The sequence below is a fragment of the Rhinatrema bivittatum genome, chromosome 9 (genome assembly GCF_901001135.1).
Source record: "Rhinatrema bivittatum chromosome 9, aRhiBiv1.1, whole genome shotgun sequence".
NCBI lineage: Eukaryota > Metazoa > Chordata > Amphibia > Gymnophiona > Rhinatrematidae > Rhinatrema > Rhinatrema bivittatum.
The window spans coordinates 177153676-177180982 of NC_042623.1; the positions used below are offsets into that span (position 1 = coordinate 177153676).

Below are 27307 nucleotides of genomic sequence, written 5' to 3' on the forward strand. Positions count from 1 at the left end.
AAGACGGCTGCTACTGAGCAGGCTGCGTGTGCACCGCGTCTTTTTCCTTTTCACTTCAGAGCTACTTTTCCCTTTGCGATGCCGCATTCAGCCAAAAAACGTCGGGCTAAAGAAAGGACTGGGCCCGCGGTCCTTCTGGATTCCCCCATTTCGGGCCCTATGGATGCCCATGTTCAGCGGGGACATCGATCGGGAGGTTCGCCCCTGGAAGTGGAGACAGGTTTGGAATTACCGTCCTCCCCTCCGGACATGTCTACTTCTTTATCCCCGATCGTCAGGGTTCCTCTGACGAACCCGGCTGTTTCCAGAGTCCTGGGTGCGTGTCGGGAGGGGGCTATTGCCGATGATGCTGAACCCCTGCGACCCGACATGGAGTCAGACGCCCTGTGAGCCCTGGAGAAGAAACCTGTGCGGGTCCTGATGGGGGCTTTGTTGGTTCACTGACAGGAGGAGGGTTTTTTTTTTGGTTTTTTTTATCTCGGAAGAGCAAATCTCCACTCCAGTTTTGAATCCCTTGAAGAGAATTTCTGTCCCGGCTCTGGTAAGACCTTGATTCTATATGGGAGGCTGTAGCAAATCTTGGAACCACTATAACTCTTCAGTTGAATCCTGTTGTTGATAGAATTAATACTATGGAAAACAGTCTTACCTCGCTGGAAAAATAAGAAGCTTCTTTTCAAAAAGAAATTGCAGAAGTCAAACAGAATACTCAAACTTTGAAATCTGCTCAAGATTCATTGGTAAAGGAAAATCAATTGCTTCAGTATAAAATTGAAAATCTGGAAAATGTAATTTGTGGGTGAAATCTCCATTTTATAACTTTTCCTAAACTTTCGCATGTTATGCAAAAGATATGTTTAAAAGATATTTACTGGAACATCTTAAGGTTCCTGAGACAGCGGTTCCTCCTTTTTCTAAATCGTACTATTTGCCCCCTTTTTATAAAGAAGGATAACCAAGCAGGCATACAAGCCATGGGCTGTTTAACTTCCGACTTGGATGTAAAAGCATTACTAGAGACCTCAGATACTGCCCTTGTACAGGTAGCCACTATGGTGGTTACCTTCGCTTTAGAATTTAATCGCGATTGGGTTTTGAGACTTTTTTTTTCAAACATCGACTCAAGCCCTTTCTTTATTCTATCGTTACGGTGTATCCTAATGTCTCCAGGCAAATACAGAAGAAGAGGCATCAGATCCTCTTGATGAGACCAAGGGTTTTGCAGATTGATGCTGCTTTTCCTTTGAAATTTCTATGCAAATGCTTGATTAAATATAAGGGCCTGTCTTATGTTTCCTTTATTCCTTCTCAATTATCTTTTTTTCTTTCTGATAAACCTGTCTTACCATTAGGGAGTTCTGATTTAGCTCAGTCCATTCCTCCTTTAGATGGTTGAGTGCCCTGTTTATTGGATATATTACTCGCTATCGGGCCGATACAGTAAAGTGCGCTCCGGCAGAGCACAATGTTAGCCCACATTTGGCTGCGCATTTTCGACTTAATATCATAGCGATAGGCCCCAAAATAAAAAAAAAATTTAAAATTAAAAAAAAATTTAAAATTTAAAATCCGCCCGCGGCCCATGGGTTGGAAGACGGACACTCAATTTAGCTGGCGTCCATTTTCCGAACCTGTGGCTGTCAGCGGGTTCAAGAACCCACACCGGTAAAATTGAGTGTCGGCTGTCAAACCCGCGGACAGCCGCCGCTTCTGTCAAAAAGAAGGCGCTAGGGACGCACTAGTGTCCCTAGCACCTCCTTTTACCGCGGGCCCTCATTTGCATGCGGGCCGATACTGAATTGCACGCCCCGGACACTGGCCTGTGCGCGCGTCGGGAGAGCGGGCGCTCGCTGGCTCTCCCGCGCTTCTTTTGGTATCGGCACGTATATTTATAAATGCTCTTTAACACCTTTTGCTTAATGTTCCCCTTTTTGGGGTCTTTTCCTTTTTATGTTTGTAATTGGATCCCTTATAGTGGACTTATGGAATTGTAGGAAAGTGTTTTGTATTTCTTTTGTTTATTTGTATTTGGATATGTATTTCTTTTCCTTCTTCTTTTACTATTTCAAGTTTGTATTTCTTGATCCTAACTAAAATGCATAAATAAAAAGTTAAAAAAAAAAAATCTGGGCATACATTACATCTCTTAAGTTGCACCATCTGAAGAGCAGGCATAACTTTGTGCGATTTGATGCGTGTACATACCACAAGTGTTTTAGTCATAGCAAGCATATGTGCATAAGTTTGCTTTCTGTGTGAGGAATGTTCAGGCAGACTTTACCATTATTCAGGCTGCTTGAGTCTGCCCCGGCACACTCTGTATTCCTGGAGTCTTACATCAATTACCTGACCCAGACGCTCTCAGAACTGCCAGCCATGCTCATAACTGATCAATAACAGGTGGGTGTTTGTAACAGGAAAATTCCAGTTATTAATTAATATTCGTCCTTCACTGTGTTGCAAATGTCGCCCCCTTTCCTGCGGCACAAAATTTTACTAGTACTCCCACCGGTGAGGACAGCCATGTCTCGGAATCATAGCGCAAACTGCAAATGTTCAACACTTCCAGTACCAGGGCGTATTTCCAAGCACAAGCCTCTCAAGGGAAGCCATGAACAAGCTCCAGCTCGGAGGTACGGAGAGCAATTTCCAAAGCCATTTCTGCTAGAGATGTGAATCGGTTCCGGAATCATTTCCAGAATCGTGTTCGTAGAACCGGGGGAAATTTTCATTTCCCGTGATTCTCACCACTTTTTTTTTGGTTGCCCGAGCCGAAAAAAAAAAACAACCACCCGACCCTTTAAATCTAATTATTTAGACTCCCCCCCCCCCCCCCGACCCTCCCAAAACTTTCTAAAGTACCTGGTGGTCCAGCAGGGGTCCCGAGAGCGAGCTCCCACTCTCGGGCTGTCGGCTGCCAGTAAACAAAATGGCGCCAATGGCCCTTTGTCCTTACCATGTGACAGGGGCTATCGGTGCCATTGGCCAGCCCCTGTCATATGGCAGGAGCAATGGACGGCCGGCGCCATCTTTAAAAATGGCGCTGGACCACCAGGTACTTTAGGAAAGTTTTTTTTTGGGGGGGGGGTCGAGAGGCTGGGGGTTAAAGGGTTGGGGTGGGTTTGGGGTATTTTTTTCTTCCCCCCCCCCCCAACGATAAGAAAACCACATGAAAATTTTGTGGGGTTTTCCTATCACTTTCGGGGCCCCCCCCCATACTTGACGGATTTGAAAATATCATATGATATTTTCATCCGTCAGAAAAATGATTCACATCCCTAATTTCTGCCAGTAAAATAGTCTTTTACATGCGGAAATGAACCTTTGCAAAACAGCTACCCTTTATTAACATGCAGAGAGAGAGGAGAAATGCCCAGGGGTTAGCACTTACCCCCATGCACTGCAACGTGCATAGGCGTACATGTACTATTTCACTGCAAGAGGAACCCATGCAAATAGCAGGCACAGCTCTGTGCACGTGTCTTTTTTTCTGACCCAATTTTTAAACGTTTTCCTCTTTGAAGATTGCCTTAAAGTTTGCAGTTCAAAAGTACCCACAGACTTTACTCTTCTGTGCACTGTTTGAGAGTGGCCCTCACAAATGCTTACATTTCACTGACCTTTCAAAACAACTTCCAGTTCATCTCTTAAAATGTCAAAGCTACTGTAGCGGGAGCTGGTCTCTGGAATGATATTCTTCTTCAGCCAACCTCCGCATGCATATTGATAGAAATCTTGGCAAGGCTCTGCAGATGGGTCCATATTATCAAGGATCCGGGAAGCTGTATTCAGACAAGACAAAAAAAAAAACCACAGAGTCTGGAAAACATTTCTGGCATAGTTTTGGAACGCATGCTCTGTCATGAAAATAAGGAACAAACCCAATCGTGGTGACTGTCTGGCATGGTAGAAAATCTACGGTTACTTTTTATGCACAGAGTGGGCCCCATTTGTCACAGAGAATGTACATGTGAGCTTTTGCTTTGAAACTTGCACTAAGTACAAAGAACCTGCGGACATTTGTACCTGGTTTTTTTTTGTTTTTTTTTTTGTGTTGGTGCTTTTTCCATGGAAAGTAACTTGCAAAGAGTTGAAAATGCAATCTATCACAGACAAAATTTTCCTCTCCCGACCTAAAGCCGGCTGCCCCTTCCTCGGGAACAGGGTCGGTGCAAGGTTATTAGGTGCCCTAGGCAAACGTTCTGCCTTGCGCCCACCCTCCCCTGTGGCCCCCGCACCCCCCCCCCCCCCCCATCAAGCCACCCCACCCCAGTCTCGGCCCCCGACTCCTACCTCATTCGTGCCCATCGATTGTATGCTTCTCTGGGCCACGAGCAGGATGGGCACTGCTCGCAGCCCACTGAATCTCTACTCCTCTTTGCCGCGAGTGGGATAGGCTCTGCTCATGGCCTCACATGGCTGCTCTTTGGCGCTCCCTAATGGTCAGCGCCTGAGGCAACTGCTTGCCTAGTTCGCCTAATAAGATGTGCTGGCCCTGCTCAGGGTTCCTCCTCGCAATGCAGCTAAAGGCACATGCATTGTCCCACAAGGTGCTTATCTTTAGGCACATTGAAGGAGGGTAAGTTTCAGCCTGGCTGATTTACTCTTGTAAATGGCTTTGAAAATTCTCCCCCCTAAAATAATCATTTGGAGATCAATATTCAAAAGCAATTTAGACAGATAACCTACAAGTTATCTATCTAAATGGCTATTGCGACATATTCAGCTGCTTATCTGGCTAAATTATAGCCTGATAACTACTTATCCGGCTATAATTTAGCCACATAAAAAGGGGGCGTCTCCAGGGAATTCTGGGGAGGGGCTAGGATATCTGGCTAACCTAGCCAAATATTGAGTATATCTGGTTAGGTCAGCTGTAGAACTTGAAAAGATACCCAGTAAAGTAGTGCTGTGAATGTATGATTCAAAAAGCTGTAAAGAGCCTATGGCCCCTTTAAATCTTTCGTCCCTGATTTGCAATAATGCCATTTTGGGCCATTCACCCAAAAGGGCATTAATGCAAGTAATTTCATAAAACTGTGGGTGGTCTTGCAGATGGTCCCCACCTCCCCCTAGCCCCCAGCCCCTTCTCCAAAGCATTCAGAAAAGAAAATGTCTTTACTGAGAAGAGTGAACTGGGAGCCCTGCTGGAATGACTTTCTGAGCAAGCAAAGTGGAAAGACATTTTCATTTTTGAACTTCATGAAAGCTGGAACGGTTTGAATAAACCTTCAGATTATCTCTTCTTTGACTTGGGTGGGGGTTTTTTTTTCTCTTTTTCTTAACTCTGACGATAGGATATCAGGAGATGTTGGCAGTACTTTATTTTATTTATTTATTTTAAAAAATTTCTATACCGCCGTTAAGTTAAATAACCATCACAACGGTTTACAGAAGGGCACGATAAAGAGACATATGGGTGGTATAGATTACAAATTACTCGTGTGCCATCATAGTATGGTAACAATTTAAAATAATAAACTGGACTGGCAACTACTCTCGAAGGGACACATTTTTATTTTCATTTCATTTTATTTTGTATTTTATTATTTTCTTTTGCCTCTTTTTCTTTCTTTCTTTCTTGTTAAGGGGGAGTGGGGCTCCACTCAGTAGTGGTGACTTTAAACCCAAAGCAGGGATTTATGCTTGTGGTAATGGGGGTGGGGGGGGGGGAGGAAGGGATGATGGGGTCAGGAAGAAAGCAGGTTAGGAAGTGGGAGCGTGCTGAGGGGAGAGACTGAGAGAAGGGTTTTCCATGGATAGCACATGATTATTACATGTGAGATTGGTCATTGCCTATGCGCTGGGGTTGACTTTGGTTTTCTGAGGGAATATTCAGGCTGGGGAGTCCGGGCCATTTCTGAAGATTACAGGTGTTATATATTTTATCATTTGATAATTATGGTTAAATCAGTGGTAAGAGTAGTCACAAGGAATGTTTCAGGGCTTGGCTCAGTTATAAAGAGATTCAAAATTCTGTAAGCGATATAATGATTTATAAGTGCAGGTGGGTCTTCTTCAGGAAACACACTTAGATAAGGTAGAACATCCAAAGCTATGAAGACGGTGGATGGGGAAAGTTTTCTTTCTTAATCTGGCACAAAGAAAGCAGGGGTGGCAATATTAATTGGAAAGCAAGTTTCCTTCCAGGAGACCAAAGTAATAGATGATCCAGAAGAGCAGTTTCTGATCGCTGACGGCCTTCTTTATGGTCAAAAAGTAGTGTTTTGTTCGGTTTGCACCCCAAATGTTTATGACCATGATGTCTTTCCTAAATTGGCCACTCTTTTTATGGAATATACAAGCAAGGCTTTAATAATGGAGGGGGGTGGGGGATTTTTAATTGTGTTCATAATCAAACTTTAGACAGATCAACAGGAGGGCCTAGTTCTTTTCTGGGAATCGGAGAATATCTTAACTGTGCCAAATTTTCGATTTAGTGGATGGTTGGCAGGTGTTACATCCCATGGAAAAAGGGTATACTCGCGTTTCTCAAGCACACAACTCTCAATCTTGCATTGATTATCTTTTAGTTCAGATAGGCATTTTTTTCCAAAGTGACTATGATGGAGATTGGCCCGTTGGCATTATCCGATCATGCTCCAGTGTGGTGTGACCTGTAAGGTTTCCATCATAAAGGGGAGCGGGGAGTCCTGGAGATTTCCCACTTATTTATATAATGATCAGGGATTTTTTGAGAAAAAGTGGGAACTATTTTTGAGTGATAATGTGGATCACCAAAGTATGCCGGTTTTATACTGAGAGATAGCCAAGGCTGTTTTGAGAGACAAGATTATTTCCTATGTAGCAGAGTAATGTAGAGCGGCATTGAAGGAGATATTGTTACTTGAGAAGCAATTGCAGAATGATAGAGAGTTCTATGAAAAATTCCCCTCTGGGGCGAATAAGGAAATATTCTCGGCATCTCAGGTTATTTTGAATACACTATTGCATCGGAGAGTAAAAAAAGAGTTTATTGTATTATAAATACAAATTTTACCAATATGGCAATAAAATGAGTAGGCTTCTGGCTAATGTAACCAAAAATTGGACAGGCCTCTAAGTCATAAATACAATGCGGTCAGGCTTTAGATTAATTGTTAATTAGGGGAAGCAGATATGTGAAATTTTCAAGGACTTCTATCAGCTCCTTTATAAACAGAACCTAGTGATAGAACTGAAGTTCAGGCATATTTCCAGAAGGCGAATTTACCTAAGCTGACTCCCGACCAAATGGCCAAGCTGAATGTACCAATCCAGCTGCAGGAAATACAAAAGGCAATTCAAGATGTGCAATTACAAAAAGCACCTGGCCGAGATGGGTATACAGCTGAATTTTATAAGCTTATGGTGTTTAAAATAAGTGCTCTGTTGGGGGAAGTGTTTATGCAGTGGATTCAGGATGTTTTTTTTTTCTATTTTCCAATAAAGCACTTATCACTGTAATACCAAAGCAGGGTAAGGATCTGATGCTTCCAGCCTTTAACAGACCAATATCTTTGTTGAACTTTTATGTGAAATTCCTGGCAAAAATCTTGGCAGTGAGGCTGGCAAATTTTATTCTGATCTGGTGGGCAAGGACTAAGTTAGTTTTGTGAAGGGGGGAGCTCTGTCTGGAAAGTGTGAAAAAGTTTAGTTTCTATGGGCTTCAATAAAAGTAGAAACATCCCCTTGGTCTTGCTCAGTTTAGATGCGGAAAAGGCTTTTGACAGGCTAGATTGAGGTTTTATGTTTGACACTTTGAAAGCTTTTGGTATAGAAGGTGTTTTCATCCAAGCTATTAGAGTGTTATACAGTGACCCTATGGCCTCAGTAATGGTTAATGGGTTTCAATCTAAAGAGATTAGGTTTGCTATTTATTTTAACACTGGAACCTCTTCTTAGAGCTCTTAAAGCTAATGAGGGCATAGAAGGAATTCCCATAGGTCGATTGAGGTTGTCTCCATTTAAATTAATGGCTTTTGCAGATGATTTGTTTATGCATTTGACAAATCCAATGTCATCAGTAACGGCTTTGCCATCAGAATTAGAAACTTTTGAAAGTCTAGCGGGTTTCCGCTTCAATTTAGATAAATCTAAGGTGCTTCCTATAAGCGATGCCATGCGGGAACTATAGAGTGCACATTTTCCTATGCGATGGGCTGAAAATTCAGTGAAATATCTGGGCATAAGACTCCATAAAGACCCCTCAAAAATGTATAGGCTCAGTTTCTCTCAGCTGTTTGAATCCACAAATCTGCTTTACAATCTTAGGCCTGGATTTATCAAAATTCACGATAGGAAAAGGGGCATGTTTTATGGTAATAGGCTGTTTATTGCAAAGTGTGCTATCTTAGTGCTTCGCATAGGTATTACCTCAAACTGCGATACCTTTTTTGCACTTTGCGGTAAGTACCCAAATTGTTGCAATTTGGGGTACTTGGGGGGGGGGGGGGGAAAGAGAGAGAGAAAGAGCGAGCACCTTGCCATAATGCCCTCACGCTAGATAGGTATTTATATCCCTATGGAAGGTAGGGATGTGCAGAAGGATGGCATACGTTGCATTCGTAATTTGTATTCGTTGGGGGGGCAGATACATTGCATTCGGCAAGGGGGCCCCCCCGATATGTTCATGCATTCATTCTTATTTGTTTCCCAGCTAAAATTGAATTAACTACAACCCCCCAACCCCCCACCCTCCTGACCCCCTCAAGACTTACCAAAACTCCCTGGTGGTTCAGCGGGGGGTCCGGGAACCATCTCCTCCACTCACGCCGTTGGCTGCCGGTATTCAAAATGGCGCCGATAGCCTTTGCCCTTACTATGTTACAGGGGCTACTGGTGCCATTGGTTGGCCCCTGTGACAACCAATGGCACCAGCCAATGGATGGCACCAGCCATCCATTGCTCCTACCATGTGACAGCTGATACTGCTTCATCTCAGCTCAGTGTTTGGACAATGTTATGTACAGGAGCTGCCTTTCTGCTGGAGACCTGGGCCTGGTCTGGTTATCCCCACCTGGATTCCAGCTCTTATTCCCAAGTCTCTGGTTATGTCCTCTGAGCCCCACCTGCCCCACAGGATCCCACCCACAGAGCATAGTCTTCTGAAGGAATTTAAGGTAGACCAGGCATTTAGCCTGGTTCTGCAAAGGTAAATAGGAGTACTTCCTCACAGAGTCCCTGGTGGAAATTTTTGATTTTCAAGACCCATCTTGGCATTCATTTTATTTATTTACAGATTTTTCTATACCGCCTATAACAGAAAAACTGTGCTAAACAGTGAACAATTAAAACAAGGCAATATATTATCATATCAAAATAATACAATACAAAAACATTATAAAATTAAATTCATATTGAATAAAACTGTTGCGTTCGTGCCTATTCTCACCCTCGCTCCACCCTCTCTACCTTGTGGCGACTCCCTTTGGGTCTGACGGACAGATGCTGCCGTGGCTTCTCCTCACCATTTTCTTCCTGGAATCCCCGGGCTGGCCTGATGCTACAGATCTGCCATGTTCCTGATGACGTAGGGGCGCACGTGCGTGCACTCCAGACTTTGTACCAGCAAGGGCGCAAACCTCGGGGGCGTCCCCCCGTAGTGACATCATCCGCTTCCAACATAAAAGGTCTTTGATTGCTACTATGGATTAAGTTAGCAAGGGCAAGGGTAGGAACCCCTTCTTCACTATTCTCGGGGAATTCTTTCTCCACTGCTCTGCCTCTACAAACTCACCTAGGGGTACCCGCTCCTCGGGGGTCCCGCTCTCTCTCTTCTTGATTTCAGATTGCTGGACGGGATCCAGTACTCGCTCCTCGAGAGCCTACATTCCCGAATACTCAGAAGACTCCTATTGCCTGGAGGCGATCGCAGACGTGAACACAGTGAGTCCTATTACAGACAGGAACCGGTACTCGCTCCACGATCTTTAAGACTCCCTTCAGTCTAAGACGTTATCGCAGGTATGGAGATCGTGAGTTACTATTGCAGATAGGAACCGGTACTTGCTCCATGAGGGCCCATGTTCCTAATACCTTTCTCAGACTCTCTTCTTCCTCAGAAGATATTGCATACCTATATCTTATGGATTACTATTACAGATTAACAGATAGGAACCGGTACTCGCTCCAAGAGGGCCTATGTTCCTAAATCTCTCCTAGCCTCTCTTCTATTTCAGAAGCTATCCCATACACAGTTATTGTGAGTTCTATTTCAGACTGCCTATAGGCAGTACCCTGCGGCTCCTGTTCCTGAATACTGAAGACTCTCTATTGCATAAGAAGACATTACAGATATCTACAATTGTGAGTGTATCATCTACCACGGGTTATATGTCCAGCATACCCTGTCTACTCACTACCTACAGTCTCTCCTTTCAGCTCAGCTACTCAGAGATCGTAATTCCAGTATCCGAGGGACTTCAGCTCACTACGGGCACATCAGCTCACTACTGCCAGCTCTGGTGGTTCTACTTCCAGTCTAATAAAGAAAAATCTGTGTTTGTCTCAATACTCCAGCCTAGCCAGTGGTCCCTCTCAGGATCTCCTCTTGAGGGCACTGTCATCTGCCATCGGCCCAGGGATTCACTATTTCTACTAAGTGTTACTCCTTACACTAATAGAGCGGTATTATCATCTGCCACTCTGTGGGAGCCAACCCACATCAGACCATTACTCCTCTCTCTGCGGAAGCTGATCCATAACAGATAGATAACTCCCCGTGGGGATCATACAGGTTGCTGGCTCCTCCTTCTACAGGAACAAAGCATACAGTTTACTAACTCCGCCCTCCTGGTGGGGTGAGCACTAACAGATTGCTAACTCCTCCTCCTACAGGAGCCAAGCCTCACAGATCGATAGCTCCTCCCCTCGGGAGGAGCTGATCAATAACAAAAACTTCAAAGCCAAACAAAAATAACATACTTTCAGCTTTTTTCTGAAGGATTTCTAATCAGAATGAATTCTCAAGCCCATGGCCAATTCATTCCACAACGTGGGACTGGAAACAACAAATGCCCTGGAATGAATGGTCTGAAGTTGATAGGTATTAACAGTGGGGATAAGAAAACCAGAGAAGAACACAGCAGCGAAAGTGAGGGCAGCGAGGCATACCTGGCCTCCACCGGAGGAGACAGCAGCAGCAGGGCCAATCGGGCCTTCCAACCTAGCAGTCCCAGTCGTGGCAGCAGCAGTATAAAGAGAATGCATCGTGCCGGCGGGGACCTCCCACCACCCGCCCACAAAAGACCAAAGAACACCGTGATGGTGATGGTGAGGCTTACCTGGCCTCCAACGGAGGAGACAGCAGCAGCAGCAGCAGCAGCAGGGCCAATCAGTCCTTTCAAGCTGGCGGTCGCAGCAACAGCAGCGACAATGGACAGAGGAGGCATTACATCGGCGGAGACCACCCACCACCCACCTACAGACCAGAGAACACCACGGTGACAATGGTGAGTGTGGCAAGACCTACCTGGCCTCACCAGAGGAGACAGCGGCAGCTGCAGAGTCAATCGGGCCTTCTAAGCCAATGATCCCAGCAGCAGTGGCAGCAGCGGAGAGAGGAGGTGACATGCCAGTGGGGACCACCCACCGCCCACCCACCACCCACTCACAGAAGACCAAGAACACTGCAGCAGCGACGCCAAAGGTGCCTGCGCTCGGGGGTGTATGCCCTTGGTGCATGAACGAAGGAGCACAACAAAGGAGCTTTCCCCTTTGTGCACCCCTTCAGGCGTGCCTGAAGTTCTTATACCTTTAATCAAGTTGCCACAAGCATGGATCAAAAGTACTACATACAGCCCATGCTTGGACAGGGTCGGAATGGAGATCTAAGAAGCGTCCAGAGAAATAAGCACAGAAGGAACATAATGTTGGGCCACCCTAAGATAAGTAAAAACTCTTCAACCACCTCTTCCTATTTATTGTTTACTCTGCTTCTACTAAACGCTCAGTCTCTGTCAAAAAATTCTCTCTGATTAATGACCTGCTAGAGGACTTAAAATATCACCATTTTCTGTGTCTCTTAAACTTGGCTCAAAGACAGAAATAATGTTCTCCTAAACCAAATTGACTATCCTAACTATGATGTATTTAATTTTCCTAGAGCTAAAAAGACAAATCATTTGGCTGAGTAGAAACCCATCGATTGTTAAACCACCTGCCCTAGACTTGGGTAATTTTCAAATTAATCCCTCAAATCAAATACAGGATTTAAGTATACAACTAGATGAGAACCTCACAATGAAAATGCACATCAGTAAATTAATTAAGACAGGATAACACCAAGTTGTGTATATTACATCAGCTAAAACCACTTCCGTACTGTATTGCAAACTCTAATCTTCTCAAACCTTGACTAGTGTAACTCCTTACTACTAGGTCTTCCAGCAAGCCACTTAAAACCACTACAACTATTACAAAATGCTACAGCACAAATATTATTAGGAACCAGAAAATATGAACACACACCCTCACTGATGTCACTGCATTGGTTTACCAGTACAATCCAGAATCTACTAAAAAGTATTAACATTAATTTTCAACATCATTCATTCCAATAACACCAGCTTGTTAGGAGTGACACCACAACCTTACAATCCTCAGTAAACACTAAGATCTCAAAGGACTGCTTACTATTCCCACAATACAGAGCACACATCTGATACAAATAAGAGATTGAGTGTTTTCAATAGCGGGTCCAAAGCTCTGGAATTCTCTGCCTGAGGTTTTTACATATTTTAGCAGATAGAAAAAGATTTAAATGTGAATTTAAAAAAGCATGGCTATTCAAAAACACATATAATTTAACTTAAAAACATTAGAATATACACAACCACAAAGAAGGACAAAAAATAATAGAATCATAAAGAATAAATCAAACGAGAGAATGCAAGATTCTCAAACCAACTCACTAAGATGTGAAAACTATCATTTCATTTTAATTAACCATACTCTTTGCCATATGTACTAGATCAATTTAATATGTAGCAGAAAATGTAACTTGATAGATATTAATGCCCACCTATGAATACCATTCCACACTTTGCAGTATTACAACAATTGTTGCAATTCCTACCTACAACCACTGGGGGGGGGGGGGGGGGGGGGAGAGAGAGAGAGAGAGAGAGAGAGAGAGACAGCGAGACAGAGAGAGAGAGACTAGCTATAAGGCCATTCTAGTAGTTAGGTATTTATACCTCTATATGAGGATCACCTAGTAACTCAAGGTGAGGTTTAGGTAGTAGTGTAGGGGTTAGGGGCCACTTTGACATTCAGAATGAGACATATGAACTGAACAGTACACTCTTGTGAAGATGTGATTACCTTCGGAGTGAGGAAACTCACACAAAGATGAGATTTGTACAATGTTCTCCTAACCTTGCTTGATGTTTCTCAGCTTGGTGTTACCCAGGTTGAGAGTCCATCTCTCTCTCTCCTTAGTTTGTCAAGTTATAACTATGAATGTCACTTTGTTAACCATTGTGATCTTTACATGGAACAATGGTATATAAAATGTCTAAGCAAATAAATAAACCCTTGCCTGCCGACCTTAGGGACTGCAGTGGAACGTACTTGGAATTTTATTACCCAGAGCAACAGGAACAACAGAATAAAGAGCCTTATGTACCAAAGTCATAACTTTAAACAAGATCCTGTATTTAACTAGGAGCCAGTGAAGTTAACACAGTGCACGAGAGATATGTTCTCTGATGGAACAGGAATAATTAACTGAGCAGCTGCATTTTGCAACAACTGGAGAAATTCAATCATATAATTTGGCAGCCCTACATAGAGCAAATTAAGGAAATCTAATATGTTTAATATGAACGCTTGCACTACTATTCTAAAATCAGGAGCTGGTAACAAAAATTTAAAGGGATAAGAAGCTAAAATGAGGTTTTAGGAAGAAATCTGAATCTAATAAAAAGCCAAGATCTCTAATAACTGGAGAGAAATTGAGTGAGAGCCCATCAACAATGATGACTGCCGAGCAATTTGGGCTGATTGCCTACTCAGCCACAGGGCTTCAGTTTTGGCCAAAGTAAGAGTAATATCATATTGCTTAAGCCACAACTTTATGGCAGAAATGTAGTTCACAATGGTTTCACAAACCATAACTAAAGGGGCGTTAACAAGAAAAACAAGCTGAATGCCATCAGCATAAATTTTAAATTCTTCCTCAAATGTAGATAGAGATTAAACAATATGGAGGATAAAGCAGAGGCCTGCAATACCCTTTATCAAGAGCCTTCCATGATGAGAATGATTGATTTCCCTTAACATCAAAATGACATCCTAACAGATATGAACGAAACCAAGATAAAATGGTACCTCCAATGCCCAAGGAACTTAATTGGGCTAAAAGGATGGAATGATCAACAAAATCAAATGCAGCTGAGATGTACAAAGAAACCAGAATAATAGAGTAATCTGGTCAAACTGCAACAAAATATAATCTGATATACCCAATAATAACTTTTCAGTGCTGTAATTAGCTTGAAAATCATATTGATTATGTTGTAAAAGATGCTTGCTCTCAACAAGCAAGCAGGGTCACTCATAATTTTGCCAGAGAGAGTGAGCGTGAGAGAGAGAGAGAGTAAACATAGATGAATGGGTGAGTGTTTACTATTTGTACCAGTGTAACAGGGGGAACTTTAAATTCAAGGTGAGGGGTTGGGGGTTTTGAAGGCTTGGCTGGGAGCAGTTAATGGTGTCATTAGGAGTGCTGAAAGTTGAAAGAAAAGTAAATTTGTTGACTGCACTGTCTATCTAGCCAGTACCCTGTTACATTGATATAAATAGTAAACTGACCCATTCATACATGTGTATTTTTAACTGCCTCCCTACACACCCCCCCCCCCCCAAGCCTTCAACACATAGAAATAGGTCTGACAGACTTAATGGGCAAATTAGCTTTCTTCAAAATTGGGAGTGACAATTTCCTGTTTACAATAGTCCGGAACAACACCCTGATATAGAGAAAGATCCAGGATATTAGTTATTATTCTCACAAAAACCATTTGCAATGCAATAAAAATATTAATGGAACAATGGTCAAGTGAAAAATTTGAGGATCATAATGATTTAAGAGACACCTCTACCTCAGTGGAACCCAGACATTCAAAATCAGTCCAGCAACACGTTATGCAATCTGACTCAGTTATTATATCCTTAACTGGAGAAGGAGGACCAACAGAATCTGACAAAGAGATAGTTTTGTCCAAACAATAGATAGCAAAGGATTCACAATCTATGGCAATGTTGACCCTATAGCTATCGAGGTGGCTGGGACAAGCATCTGGCTAACAAAAAAAGTTCTCCAGGTTGATTTGTGAGGATTGTAGATGAGACCAATAGAATGATCTCTTTCATGAATCAAATGCAGCATGATAAGAAGCACAAGGTGCCTTATAGCTGGTAGCAGTGTATATAGACTTATGAGTGCACCAGAGACTTTCTGTCATCTCATAGAATGCTTGAGCTGAAAAGCTCAGATGAGAACCACAGAACACATCTTGAACTGAGCAATTTGGTTTCTTGAAATGGAGCAATACGATCCAAAGTTGTAGTAAGAGCACTATTGAACAAATGTATAGACTGATTAATATCATTAAGCTCTGAGGAGTGTGCCTGAACAGAAAACCAACATGGAGACAGGCAAATGCCCCAGAATCCTCTGATTTCTTAGCCTGCCTTGGCTGTATGAACTCTAAGTGACTTATTGAGCATGACTTGCAGAATTCCTAGGACATCTGGACAGGCAGTTAAGCTGGCTCCATAAGGTGATGCCTAATCATAGGGTCACACAAAGCAGAAGCCAACTGTGGGAACTTCAGGCTATACTGTCATAATAAGAGGCACTATTCTCAGGAGTATCTGTAAACACAATTTCAGATGTGTTAATTACCCTGACCAGCAAGATTCTAACAGAACAAAGGACTATCTAGAGAGTGATGGTAAATGGGCCCCACCTAGGAGAAGTAATCAGGACAGTTTAGGGATGATCGTATCATGCTGTTGACATGACAACCAATGTAAATGATTCTTTGAGCAGACACGCAACACTAGAATCTTCAACAATATTGTATGTTATCTATAAAAGAAGGATCACTTCCTGTATACAAGGAGATGCTGGTGGTCTGTTTGTCAGTGACATGGCATCAGCATCTCCCAAGAATACTTATATTAATAAATAAAAAATTATATTTTCTACCAAAATCTAAGTGTTCTTGTATCCCTGGACATGAGCGTCATAAAGAATGGCCTGGCGCTTAACACCTTTAAGTCCAAACTTGATAGAACTGTTGCCCATTCTAAAGAGAATTGTTAAATATCAATAGGCCCATGAACTTCCATATAATTGCTGTTTTAGAGATGACTGGGCTTGAGGAACTACTGTCAAAGAAAATGAAAGCAAAAAAATGATCAGACCATGGTACTGGGATAAGTATGAGACCATCATCTTCTCACCTGAGGCCCATGCCTCAGGAACCCATAATAAATCCAACATGTGACCAGCACAATGAGTCAGAGTGTCAATAAGCTGAGACAAACCCAAAGATGCAAGAAAAGTAAAAAACACAACCACACTGGATTTGGGCATATTACCCTCATGAATATTAAAATCCACTAATAACACCACTTCAGTGTGCCTCAAAGTGATGAAAAAAGCTCAATTGAGGTAGGGCTGATGGCATAGGAACACAGGAGCCAATAAATGAGAAAAAGCACCCATGAGTCAACACTAATGACCAAGGATTCACAACTATCTGTAATGGCCTCTGCAAATAAGGACACTTTTAACCAATTCTTAAAAATCAGGAGAACTGCCCCTCACCTTTTTATCTCCCTAAATGTATGAAAGTAGGAATAACCATCCTGGTCTGACACTTTAGCCTTTGTCATCTTATATATTAACTGTTAAACACTGGCTTTCTCACAACAAACTTAAACTGAACCTAAGAAAAATACTGAAGTCATCCTTTTATCTAGCATAAAACAATACCACTTGATTTTCTAACCTCCCTAAATTTTCAAGGTAAGATTATTCCAATTACTCAAAAAGTTCGAAACCTAGGGGTAATCTTGGACACAAATCTATCAATACATTGTCAAATTTCCACAGTAGTCAAATCTTCCTTTTATAAGCTGGCTGCATTTGTTAAAATGTCTGAAACCTCTACTTGAAGCACATGACTTTCGTACTGTATTACAAGTTCTGATTCTGAATAACCTGGATTATTGCAACACTCTATATTTGGGTTTACCTACATATTCAATTTGTCCTCTTCAACTTATTCAAAACACCGCAGCTAGAATTTTAACCAGATCAAGACTGAGGGGTCACATTCCACCGATGTTACATTCTTTACACTGATTATCAATCTCATTCAAAATCCAATATAAAATACTCACTTTAATTTTAAATGTATTACATAAATAATCTTCGATTTGGTTATATACATCTCTTTGTATTTATAAACTGACCAGACAGACAATTTCATTCCCAAAATACAATTTACTTGAAATTCCATCCTTTAAAATAACAAGATAAGATATCACCAGACATCATGCCTTCTCAGTTCCTGGGCCCAAAATCTGAAATGATATCCCCCCTTAAGAGACATCAGGAATGTAAAAGATTTCAAAAAAACTTTGAAGACATATCTTTTTAAACAAGCATATGAGTAGGTGTGAATTCTCCTTATTAGTCACGTTAATAGGAGTTTCTCAGTATTAAAGAGTTAGAATTTAGTTATCATATATGTATTGGTGGAAAGCATATGCTGATTGAGCCCCAGCATTGTATTCTTTTTATCTAGTAGTATTCATGAATTTTTATTTACTTTGCATATTTTCAGATGCAGTTTTATGTCCATTTATTTTGTTCTAGTTAATGTTTTATGTATGTTATTTGAATTTTCCTTTATCTAATGCTTATTATTAATTATTTTATAAGAATTATGTATGTTACTTTACTTGTAAACCACATTGAAAAATCCATGAAGAAAGCGGTTTAGAAATGTTTTTAAATAATGCAAAATACATAAATAAATAAATGAATAAATAAATACTATCATCTGCAGAGTGCCAGCTTTTAGTTACTGAAAGAAATCTAGTTGAAACTCAACAAGATAAGAGAAAAAGATATCATGGTTTTTCTTGATGGACAGAGCTTTGATACAGGAAAAGGAATACCAGATGTTTAATAACTTCTCTGGGGACGGGCATGATTGCTGCCCACACAATGGATAAAGTAAAGACCAAGGTCAATAATCTACTCTCTTAATCCCACAGAAATCAGGACTATACTTTCCTCTCCCCAGCAATACAAGAATAAAATCAAAGGACATGGTTAAAAAACACTATGTAGATAAAACAGAGAAAACGTTACACAAAAATGTTGAAAGCACTATAAAATAAAATTACTAAAAACAAAATTGACCGACCTGTTGCTGACAAATGCCTACTCCATATTATGATAAATAAAATAACATAGAACATTCAGACATTAAAATAAAAATTTGCGTTATATGCTAAATTACTAAAAACAGATGAGGTCTTGGAAATTGGAATTGGGTGCGGATTTAACAGTCTCAATATGCCAGTTGCTTCATTAAGATACAGTCTATAATAGGTAATGTCCTTTTCCCATCGATAGTAGGGCTGAATTAGCCATGCTGTCATGGGATCTGTCAATCAGCCCGGGAGGTGGAGCTTGTCAAAGCAGAGAATAGAGCTTTGCTCTCTGCGGCTGCGCGTGTGTTCCCGCGCAGGAAAGTAACGGAATCTCCTCAGTCTGCTTTTTCCGCGAGCGGGATCGCACGCAGAGCTGTTCTCTCCTCAGCATTAAAGTAATAAAATGTCAAAATCGAGGTTTAAACCCTGTCGTTGTGGCAAAGTAATGTGGGTCACAGACGGACATGACCGATGTTACAGATGCCTAGGACCAGATCACAATCGGGAAGATTGTGAATTTTGCTCTAGGATGTCACCTAGAGCACTAAAATAAAGGGGCCAACAGGCTTCAGGAACCTTTTGCCTCAAGGGACCCATCGGAGGCTCATTTGTCGCCTGGCCCACTGACTTCATCAGCTCCATCAAAAAAGAGAACATTTTCATCAGATCCTCAATCCTCCACTCTTGGAGGTAAGGAGAACGCAAAACGACAAAGGCCAATGGATTCTAAGAAATCCACAGAGCCTGAAGAGCCGCAACGTACCATATTGGCGCCAGAAATCTCGGCGCCGACACCTTCTACGCCTAAGGTGCCATATGTGCACGAAAAAGTATCGGCGCACATTATTTCGGCGCCTGAAGAGGGATCGGCGCACAACACAAAGAAACTGGCATGCACGGTGCAGAAGAAGCCATCGCGCAGACCAAATGCGCGCACGGCGCCGTCAAAATCTGCGCATACGACGCCGACTCCATTGAGATCTACGCGCACGGCGCCGAAGACATCGGCGCCGATAACCCTTGTGCGCACGGAAATAGATGGATACGTGCACAAATCTACATCCACACATAAATCTACATCCGCGCATAAATCTAAATCCGTGCATAGATCTAAATCTACGCATAAAAGACATAATTACTCATCTCGTCGTTCCAACTCAGAATGAGTTACCCTTCACGAAGCTCTTCTTCAGCTTCTTCACCAATAACTTCATCTTGTTCACGGATTTCCTTTTCTTCCGGAGCTGATACCAGAGAAGTTACAAAAAAACGTAGGAAACGATCACCTTCTTCATGAAGAAGTCATACAGACTTGTCGTCTAACTATTATCATAAGCACTCACGACACTCTCACCATAAAAAATTGGCAAAGAGGAGTGCTACATGGGAAATAAGCCCTTCGACTTCTAAATTATCTCATAGACCGCCTTCCAATACCTTCTCACAAAGAGAGGTAATACAGGTTGTTTCCTCTAACACTTCTACAGATTCAAAAGATTCGAGGAACATATCAGTCAATAAAATACAAAACGACAGAAAGGTACCTAATACTTCACCTCAGAATAACTCAATGCACCCTAAAGCAGGTGTCTCACGAGAACCAGATGGTCGTATGACAATGCCCTCTCATACAAAAGAGGCATTTTATCAATTGTCTCAATCTGTAGCAGGTTTTTATGAAACGCTTCAGTCATCATTCAAAATGACTAATATTGCTGATGACGGTTCTCCGGAACACAAAGCACAGCTTACTAGAGAACCGTCAGTAGAACCGCTGACATCTCCCATAATAAATCGACCAGCCTCGCCAACTCATACACAGGATACATCTTTTGATTCCTCTTCAATACAAACATCTCCATCAACATCTACAGGATTCCCGTCAGATCCGCAGGAACAACCTCAGGAACTGTACTCCCCTCCGGAAGACCTTACATACCCAAAATTCCTAGAAAAATTGGGTACAATACTGCATCTAGAGGTCCAGAAAGAAGCAGACCCTAGAGCAGAAACGCTTGGGCTCCTAAAGATTTTTGATACTCCAGGGGAACCAACATCTCTTCCACCACAAGAGCTCCTGCATTCAGTCTTACAGAAGTCCTAGGATGCGCCTTATGCAATTGCAGCCATTTCTAGGAAAACAGACATAAAATTTCGTATGAGAAAAACATCACCGTACACTCTACCACAATTACCTCACTCTTCAACTGTAGTAGAGTCGACGATGCAAAGATTTAAGAAAACAAAGTCGCATTCCTCATATCCACCGGGGAAAGACAACAAATATTTAGATGAGTTTGGCAGGAAAATATACCAAAGCTCGATGTTGACTGCCCGAATTATGCACCATCAATTCTACATGGTACAATACCTATATGAGTGCATGCAAGCTATGAAGGGTATGCTTTCCTCAATGGCGGAACAGATACCTCCGCCTCTTCATGATATGGAAGAGTGTTCTCGACACCTTTTGAGGTCAATCTACAAAGCACATGAAACATCATCCAGGGCATCAGCAACAGCCATTGCAGCCCGCAGACTAGCATGGTTACGTTCAAGTTCGATACGTGAAGACTTGCACGAGAAACTAACAAACCTCCCATGTACAGGAGATAACCTGTTCGGAGAAAGATTTCAGGACACAGTAGGTAAATTGAAGGAAGAAGCTCTAGCAGTACAATCATTAACATCACATCCTACTTATTCGACCACACGTCGTTATATCGGATCTACTCGTAGGCAATCATATGCCAGGAGACCCTATAGATCTTATCAGTCTTTTCGTACACAACCATACACTTCCTACCAGCATCCTGCTCCACAACAGAATACCTCAAACCAACGCAGAGGTAAACCACGTAACCAGAGACAGCAGGCACAACAGCCGACTACCGCAGCAAAAGCGACTTCATCTTTTTAGTTACTCAGCCGCCACCACAACATCAAGCTCCACCAGGCAGAATTTGTTCTTGCCTGAAAGCCTGGGAAAGAATAACATCAGATCAATGGGTTTTGGGGATAGTACGTCACGGTTACCAACTCCAATTTGCCACAAAACCCATATTGCCTCATCTTTCCACACTCAAGATTCACAACCCCCATCCACAACTGGGGGAGGAAATTGCTTTGCTTTGCAAACAACAAACAATTTGACAAATTCACCCACGCTTCATATCAGCAGCATTTTATTCCCCATACTTCCTCATACCCAAGAAGTCTGGGGGCCTCTGCCCCATACTAGACCTAAGGAAATTGAACAAATTTCTCACCAAGGAGAAATTCAAAATGGTATCGTTGAAGTCAATTCTTCCTCTCATTCAAACCAATGATTGGATGTGTTCCATCGACCTGAAGGATGCTTACACACACATTCCAATCCATCCATCCTTGTGGCGTTATCTATGCTTTCGCTACGGACATCAACACTACCAGTACAAAGTTCTTCCCTTTGGACTGTCGGCTGCACCCAGAGTGTTCACCAAATGCAGGGTAGTGGTGGTGGCTCATCTCAGGAAACAAGGTATAACCATCTTTCCATATCTGGATGATTGGCTCATAATTGGTCCAACTCCCAACATCTTACTAGATCACCTCCATCGGGTGATACACTGTGTACAGGAACTAGGATTAGTGATCAATTTTCAGAAATCACACCTACAACCAACACAACAGTTACAGTTCATAGGTGCATGCCTGGACACTATGTGCAACAGGGCATACCTCCCAGACGACAGAATATCACACTTCCGTCACCTTCTACATACCTTGAACCATACTCAGAGACCACCAGCGAGACAGGTCTTGATAGTCTGGGCCACATGGCGGCTGCGATTTTCACGGTCCCCCACACCAGGCTACACATGAGGTGCCTGCAATGGGGACTAAAACGCCAATGGAAACAACATTCACAACCATTGACGCAGAAGGTATCGCTGACCGCCGAAATGAAAAAAGATATAACATGGTGGCTCCTAGACCCCACCCTGTCCAAAGGAGCGTTGTTCAGTCCCCCTCCTCACAACGCAGTCCTAACCACAGATGTGCCTCACAAGGGCTGGGGTGCACACCTCGAGATTTACGAAACACAAGGGTTATGGACAATGTCGGAACAGAACCTGCAAATAAATTTACTGGAGCTCAGAGCGATTCGCAATGCATTACGAGTATTCCAAGACCACCTGAAAGGACGCACGGTCATGATCTACACGGACAACCAAGTGGCGATATTTTACATCAACAAACAAGGAGGGTCCGGTTCATGGTCCCTTTGCAAGGAGACCCTGATAACTTTCGAACACGCTCACCGAAATTCCATACATCTCCAAGCAACTTACCTACCAGGAGTTGCAAACACAAGAGCGGACAGACTAAGCTGCATCTTTCATCCCCACGAATGGACACTCAATACAGAAATAGCCCAAGACATATTTATGCAGTGGGGAACACCTTCAATAGATCTCTTTACAACAGAGATCAATGCTCAAGTTCCCAAATTCTGCTCGATAAGACCAAGCCAATTCAGGATCGCTCAAGATGCCTTCCTCATTCCGTGGACGACAGGCCTTCTGTACACCTTTCCTCCCATACCACTCATAACAAGAACAATTCAGAAGTGCATAGCGGACAAAGCGCAACTGATACTCATAGCCCCGGCCTGGCCGAGGCAATCATGGTACAGTTTCCTGCTTCGACTATCCATCAGGGATCCAATTCGATTACCGAATCGACAAGATCTCCTCTGCCAAGATCAAGGAACACTTCTACACCCGCTACACTCAGGTCTACACTTGACAGCTTGGAAATTGAAAGGCTCCATCTGACAGAACAAGGAGTTTCCACTTCAGCACAATTCATTTTGTTAGAATCCAAGAAACTTTCCACAAGGAAAAATTATAGCTATAAATGGAAACGTTACTCTGCCTGGTGCACTTCCAAAGGTATACCACCATTGGACTGCTCACCGGAATTGCTCATTGATTATCTTCATACACTATATGTAGCTGGTCTAGCAACATCATCCATCATAGTTCACCTCAGCGCCATAGGCGCCTATCATAGACCAATCAATGATATTCCTATATCCAATCACCCATTACTGACTCGTTTCATGAAGGGGTTAACTCACATTCGTCCTTTGGTATCTAAACCTCCAGTTCCATGGAACCTCAACATAGTCTTGGAACAGCTCATGCTGTTCCCATTTGAACCCATGGACTCGGCACACATTAAATACCTCACATGGAAAGTGCTATTCCTGGTTGCAGTAACATCAGCTCGAAGAGTTAGTGAGTTACAGGCCTTGGTCCATTATCCTTTATATTTGCAATTTCATCACCAGAAGGTAGTACTCCAAACTCACCCATCCTTCCTACAAAAAGTAGTTACTCAATTCCATCTCAATCAGACCATGGAATTACCAACTTTTTTCCCTAAACCGCACGCAAATGATAGGGAAAAACTACTGCACACACTAGATTGTAAAAGAGCTTTAACACACTACAAAGAAAGGACAAACTCGGACTCCCGTGTTTCTCAACTCTTTGTCTCCTTCAACCCGAAGTCACCTGGATTACCAGTGGCTAAACGCACCATCTCCAGCTGGATAGTACAGTGCATCAAATTCTGCTATGATAAACAGAATTTACAATTACATTCTACTCCTAAAGCTCACCAAGTCAGAGCAGTAGCAGCCTCCTGAGCACACCTAAAGAATGTACAACCCATAGACATTTTCAAGGCAGCTACATGGTCATCGCTTCATACCTTCACATCTCACTACTGCCTTGACCAACAAGCAGCCACTGATGCGAAGATAGGGCATGCAATACTGCAATCTCTATCCTCCAGTCCACGGTGACTGCCACATTGTCAAAGATCACGTACAAACACATATATCATAAATGAAGTGATCGGGAGCTTGGGAATCCCATGACAGCATGGCTAATTCAGCCCTGCTATCGACGGGAAAAAGCAAGTTTGCTTACCGTAAACGGTTTCCGTAGATAGCAGGATGAATTAGCCATGCTGACCCACCCTCCTCCCTGGCTGTCACCAAGTCTTCGACTACAATGATGCTTAATCACAGACTGAGGAGATTCTGTTACTTTCCTGCGCGGGAACACACGCGCAGCCGCAGAGAGCAAAGCTCTGTTCTCTGCTTTGACAAGCTCCACCTCCCGGGCCTGACTGACAGATCCCATGACAGCATGGCTAATTCATCCTGCTATCTACGGAAACATTGTTTACGGTAAGCAAACTTGCTTTTCATGGGAAACACAGTATAAATTTGTCCTGCAAGCCTATTTTTCTCAAAAGTTTACTCATTTAACTAGATTAGCACCCACAGAGTTTTGTGTAAATTGTGCCAGAATTGTGGGTACTTTGGGACATCAGTTTTGTGCATATCCCAAACATACAGGAAACTAGACTTGGTTAAAAGAAAATAGAGATGAGCTTCGTTTTTTTCTACCGGGTCATTTTTTGAGTCGGACGCTTAAGGGTAAAGTTCGTTTTTCCTCGGTTAGTTTTTTGGAAAAACAAACAAAAACTAAACAGGGAAAAATGAAGCCGGCCCAAAAAACGATGCAATCGTAATGCAAAAAAGAGATGTTAACATATGGTCCTCATTTATAGAAATATCAGAACAAGAAGTTGAATCAATGATAAAAAATATAAACCCTGCTCCACACAAAATCGATATAATACCAACAAATGAGATAAAAAAGATTACCAAAAGTAGTAACCCCAACACTAACTCATATCATAAACCTATCCCTAACGGAAGTAATAATGCCAGATACACTAAAAGGGGCAATCATTAAGCCAATCATCAAAAAGAAAAACAGTGACCCATTAATCCTCATTAACTACGGCCCAGTCTCAAACCTCCCATTATTAGCTAAATTAATAGAGAAAACAGTACAGAAACAGCTAGCTGAACACCTAGACAATAATAACATACTGTACCCTTCACAACACAGCTTCCGAAAACACTACAGCACTGAGACATTACTTCTCTCACTAACAGACAACATACTAAGAGGTTTTGATAACAGTAAAATTACATCCTTATAATGCTTGACTTATCTGCAGCCTTTGATACAGTAAACCACAAAATACTACTAAAAAGACTTGAAGAAATTGGATTATGTGACAAAACAATAAACTGGTTCAGATCCTACCTAAACAACAGGTTCTTTCAAGTCCAGATAAAAAACACATTATCAGAAAAATTTAAACTTGAAACAGGAGTACCTCAGGGTTCAGCGCTGTCTGCTACCCTCTTTAACATATATATGCTACCCTTATGTCATCTGCTGGCAGGCCTAGGGATAATACATTACATTTACGCAGACGACATTCAATTAACTCTACCAATAGATGACACAATTGAAAAAACATTAAGTCTAGCTAACATGTACCTATACATAATTAAACAACTACTAAACCAGATGGAACTGGTTATCAACATTGACAAAACTGAATTCCTTCACCTTGAGAGAAAACATACTAAAATCATTCAAACACCGATAACACTAAGAAATAACCAAAAAATTGAGCTAGCCAAAAAAGTAAGGAATCTGGGAGTAATAATGGACCCACAAATCAACCTGAAGCAACACATATCTATAAAAGTAAGAGAAGGCTACGCAAAACTTATGGTCCTCAGAAGATTGAAACCATTACTCACACCTGCCCACTTCAGAACAGTATTGCAAACACTTATCTTTTCTAGCACTGACTACTGCAACGCACTCTTACTAGGACTCCCAAGCACATCGATAAGACCACTCCAGATACTTCAAAATACTGCAGCCAGAATACTAACGGGAAAAAATAGGAGGGATCATATAACCGAAACTCTAGCAGACTTACATTGGTTACCCATCGAATACAGAATAAAATACAAAGCCTTATGCACAATACACAAATTAATATATGATAAAGAAGCAGACTGGCTAAACACAGCCTTACGAGTACACGTTCCACAAAGAAACCTCCGCTCAGCAAACAAAGCACTACTAACAATCCCTTCAGTAAAGTCAGCAAAATTAACCCAAGTGAGAAAAAGGGCTTTATCATTGGCTGGGCCCATACTATGGAACACAATGCCCCCCAAACTCAGATTACAGAATAATCTCAAAACTTTTAAGAAAAATCTAAAAACATGGCTCTTTAAAGCCTTCACTAAAGAGTGTGGAGGGTAGAGAATGAAAGTACAGGGTGATGCAGATGAGAATGAATTTACTCAATCCTACATTTAAGAAGTAATATTTCAAAACGATAGTAACTCAATAATATACCTGGACTTGACCAACATTACTCAAATAATGATTTTATTTATGAAATTGTAACCGAACTTTATTGGCATCTGTTAGAATGTACGATATCCTACATTTACTTACCTTAGTCTATGTGCCTATTTGTAAACTGTTGCGATGGTATATAACTTAGCGACGGTATAGAAAAGTTTTTAAATAAATAAATAAATAAATAAGCTAAAAAAAAACCATCCCAAGCATTAAAATTTACTGTAATACAACCCCCACATCCCGATCCCTCCCCAAGACTTACTAACATCCCTGGTGGTCCAGCGGGGTCCCGCAAGGGATTTCTCCCTCTGAGCCATCGGGTTGACTGGCCTGCTTCGATCAAAATGGTGCCGATAGCCTTTGACCTACTATGTCACAGGGGCTACTGGTGCCATTGGTCAGCCCCTGTCACATGGCCATCGGCACCATCTTGTGCTCCTACCATGTGACAGGGGCTGACCAATGGCACCGGTAACCCCTGTGACATAGTATGGGCAAAGGCTATCGGCGCTATTTTGATTACTGGCAGCCGACAGCCCGAGAACAGGAGA

At 42.2% G+C, this 27307-nt stretch overlaps 1 protein-coding gene across 3 annotated transcripts in view; it reads right to left on the reverse strand.

The window, feature by feature from the left end:
- The window catches only part of MME (membrane metalloendopeptidase), a 189561-nt gene that overhangs the window by 131897 nt on the left and 30357 nt on the right, over positions 1–27307 (reverse strand). For all 3 annotated transcript variants that reach the window (XM_029615303.1, XM_029615305.1, XM_029615306.1), the window contains exon 4: positions 3621–3782. In XM_029615303.1, coding sequence (XP_029471163.1) covers positions 3621–3782 — 162 coding nt within the window. The remainder of the gene's footprint in view (positions 1–3620; positions 3783–27307) is intronic.